At 31.6% G+C, this 2,830-nt stretch overlaps 1 protein-coding gene across 1 annotated transcript; it reads right to left on the reverse strand.

Annotated features, from left to right (window-relative positions):
• Window positions 77–1,491, reverse strand: LOC110269508. Its single transcript, XM_021117381.1, has 2 exons — window positions 172–1,491; window positions 77–100 (listed from the first exon to the last, which is right to left on the reverse strand). Exons 1-2 carry the CDS (start codon window positions 1,489–1,491, stop codon window positions 77–79), a joined length of 1,344 nt encoding a protein of 447 aa, XP_020973040.1.

The following is a 2,830-nucleotide window of genomic DNA, read 5'->3' on the forward strand; positions in this document are numbered from 1 at the left end:
ATCGATAATAGAATCGGTGTCAAATCTTTCAGCAATCTTCTTCTCAATGTAAATCAAAAGATAATTAGCAAGCAATTCATCTTCCATTTTGTTTCTGAGTCTATTCTTCACAATATTCATAGCTGAAAAAGATCTCTCAGTTGTAGCAGTTGAAACAGGAAGAGTTAATACCAAGCGAATCAAATGATCAATCAAAGGATATGTTAAAGACTTTCCTGTCTTCGTTAATCCTTGACATAACTCCGAAATTGTGCACAAGTTAGTTAATTCAACATGATTAGGAACATCAAGTTCATAATGTTGAGCTTGCATTCTAATGTGAAATTTCTCTTGGTCACTGAAGTGACATGGATAAAATCGTTCTACTAATTCACATACTTTGTTGACACTGAAGAACTTATAATTATCTCTGGGATCTAAAGTTGAACTTAAAGTAAGCAATTCCACCATATTATCATTGAATCTTCCATTAAGCTCTTGCAATTGTGTATCAATTACAGCAAGAAATAAATTAACTCGGTAATGATGCTCCACTGAAATTTGATCAACAATTTTGCGAGTTCGGCCTCTTCTAGGAATATGCAATGCATTCATATCAGGAACTTCAACTTCATGTTTCTCACAAAATAATATAACTTCTTTTATGAAAGCCTCCCAACTTGATTCTCTCATTCTTTGGATTAAAGTTTTCGTAGTAGAAACCAGAGTTAAAGCATTCAATATATCTTGATTTTTTCGTTGCAAAGCTTGACAAAGATCATGACTAACTTCCAAAATATTTCTCATCAAATGCAAAACAAAGACAAATTCAAAGGATGTGATAGCATCATAAGCAGCACTAGCATCACCACGTGTGGAGAAATTGTCTTCTTCGGTGCTTTTTTCAAGAACTTCACAAGTAGCATCAAACATGCATAACAAGTTACGTACAGAATTCAAATGAGACCCCCATCTAGTATCCCTAGCTCTTTGCAAAGTACCAATTTGATTAAGTCCACTACCTGTCACAATTTGATCATTGGCAATTAAGTTTGCAACATTATTTGCTTGAGCAACCCTTAACTGATCATGACGTTTAGGAGAAATAGTCACAACATTCACAATTAGTGTAAATTTTGAAAAGAATTGATGAACATAACAAACTTCTTTGGCTGCAGAAACAAGTGCTAATTGTAATCGATGAGCAAGACAATGAATGTAATAAGCAAAAGGGTTTTGAACAACGGGAGATATATATTGAGCATTTTCAGAAGCATTTTCAAGGACAACATTATTAACATTCTGATTACAGGAAGCTAAAAGCTTAATTAACTCAATAAAATTCCCCCTATTCAAAGATCCAGGACTTTCATCATCACCTCTAAATGCACATACTTGAAATGCAAGCCATCGAATAGTATTAATAGATGTCTTCAACCTTAAACGGTTATTTGTAATAGTTTCATCACGATGCCTATCAAGAACTTTGTCTATATGCTTAGATTGAGCCATTAAATCATCACAAGATTTCACACATAAATTATGGGAAGAATTAGGAATAGAACCCTCGTGACATACAAATGCACAATTTACCCCATTGTTTACTTTCTTCCAATTACTAAATCCTAACTCTGAAAATATATTTTTTCCATCATTGCGAGCACCATAATATTTACCAAACAAGTAGCAAGGCAAACAATAAGCAGCATCTTTTTCTGGTGAATATTCTAACCAACTTGAAAATTTCTTAAACCAAGAAGATTAAAAATATCGACGGTGATTATTATTACCAGAAGCTGGATAGCTAATATTTGTTGGTTGGTATGGCCCAGCTATTATGTATGCTCTACGAATCTTATCACGTTCATTGATATTATATTGCCAAATTGGACGTCGCTTTCCAGGATCCCTTTCTAGTAAATAGATATCAACATCTCTTTCTAATCTTGGTACTTTGGTTTCATGTTGATGTGTATTTTGAGTAAGATTAGAGAGCTCACTTACTTGACCTTCTTGTGAAATAAGATTAGAGGGTTGACTTGTTTGAACTCCAACATCATCAGTAACCTTTCTCTTAAAAATTGCATCAATTTTACTTTGCTTTCTCATCATAAAATATTCTAGTTTCTTTTTACCTGAAAAAAAAAAACTCAAATAATTATATACTTATATAAATAAACAAAGTCTAAGTATATTTTATTAATTAAATATCAACTTGTCTATGTTACTATGTAAATACAAAGAAATAAAATTATATTATTTCATAATAAAAAAATGATTTTATTAATTAATAATTTTATGTAATTATATAAAAGAAGTAAAAAATAAAATAAATACCTTGGCAGTTGGCAGTTGGCACCTTGCTTTAGTTGATATGAATATGATTGAAGACTTCCCTACAGTGACATGACCTAACGAGGACGCGGCGTGACTTGTGACTTGTGAGGAAACAAAAGGATTGAGAAAGAGGGAATACGAAACGTGAAGAAAGATAACTAATTTTAAGGATTTAAAAAATTTTAAAAACTATTTGGGTTGGTTCACTGGTTGGGCACTTGGGCTTCTAACTACTACTTTTTTTTAAAAAAAGTTGGGGGCCCAGGCCTCTACTTGCCCCCCATGTATCCGTCCCTGAATACACCTACTAAAAATATTATTTATCCCACCTTTAATTGAAAGACAAAGTTTGAACAAGTTAAAAAAATATACTTTTTACTTCTAAGCATGCATTTAAAGTAAAAGTGTTTTGCAAATTAGATGATTGTAATTTTTCAAATAACAATTAAAATAGTTTTTTATTTTTAATTTAATTCAAAAGATTAAAAATAAATACTGTCTTAGTCTTTAAAAT

The sequence above is a fragment of the Arachis ipaensis genome, chromosome B03 (genome assembly GCF_000816755.2).
Source record: "Arachis ipaensis cultivar K30076 chromosome B03, Araip1.1, whole genome shotgun sequence".
NCBI lineage: Eukaryota > Viridiplantae > Streptophyta > Magnoliopsida > Fabales > Fabaceae > Arachis > Arachis ipaensis.

Coding starts and splice junctions, on each gene's coding strand:
- LOC110269508 (XM_021117381.1), bottom strand. CDS start 1,491: ATGGCTCAATCTAAGCATATAGACAAAGTTCTTGATAGGCATCGTGAT. Junction 101..171: donor TTGATCATTTGATTCGCTTG/GTATTAACTCTT, acceptor TGTGAAGAATAG/ACTCAGAAACAAAATGGAAG.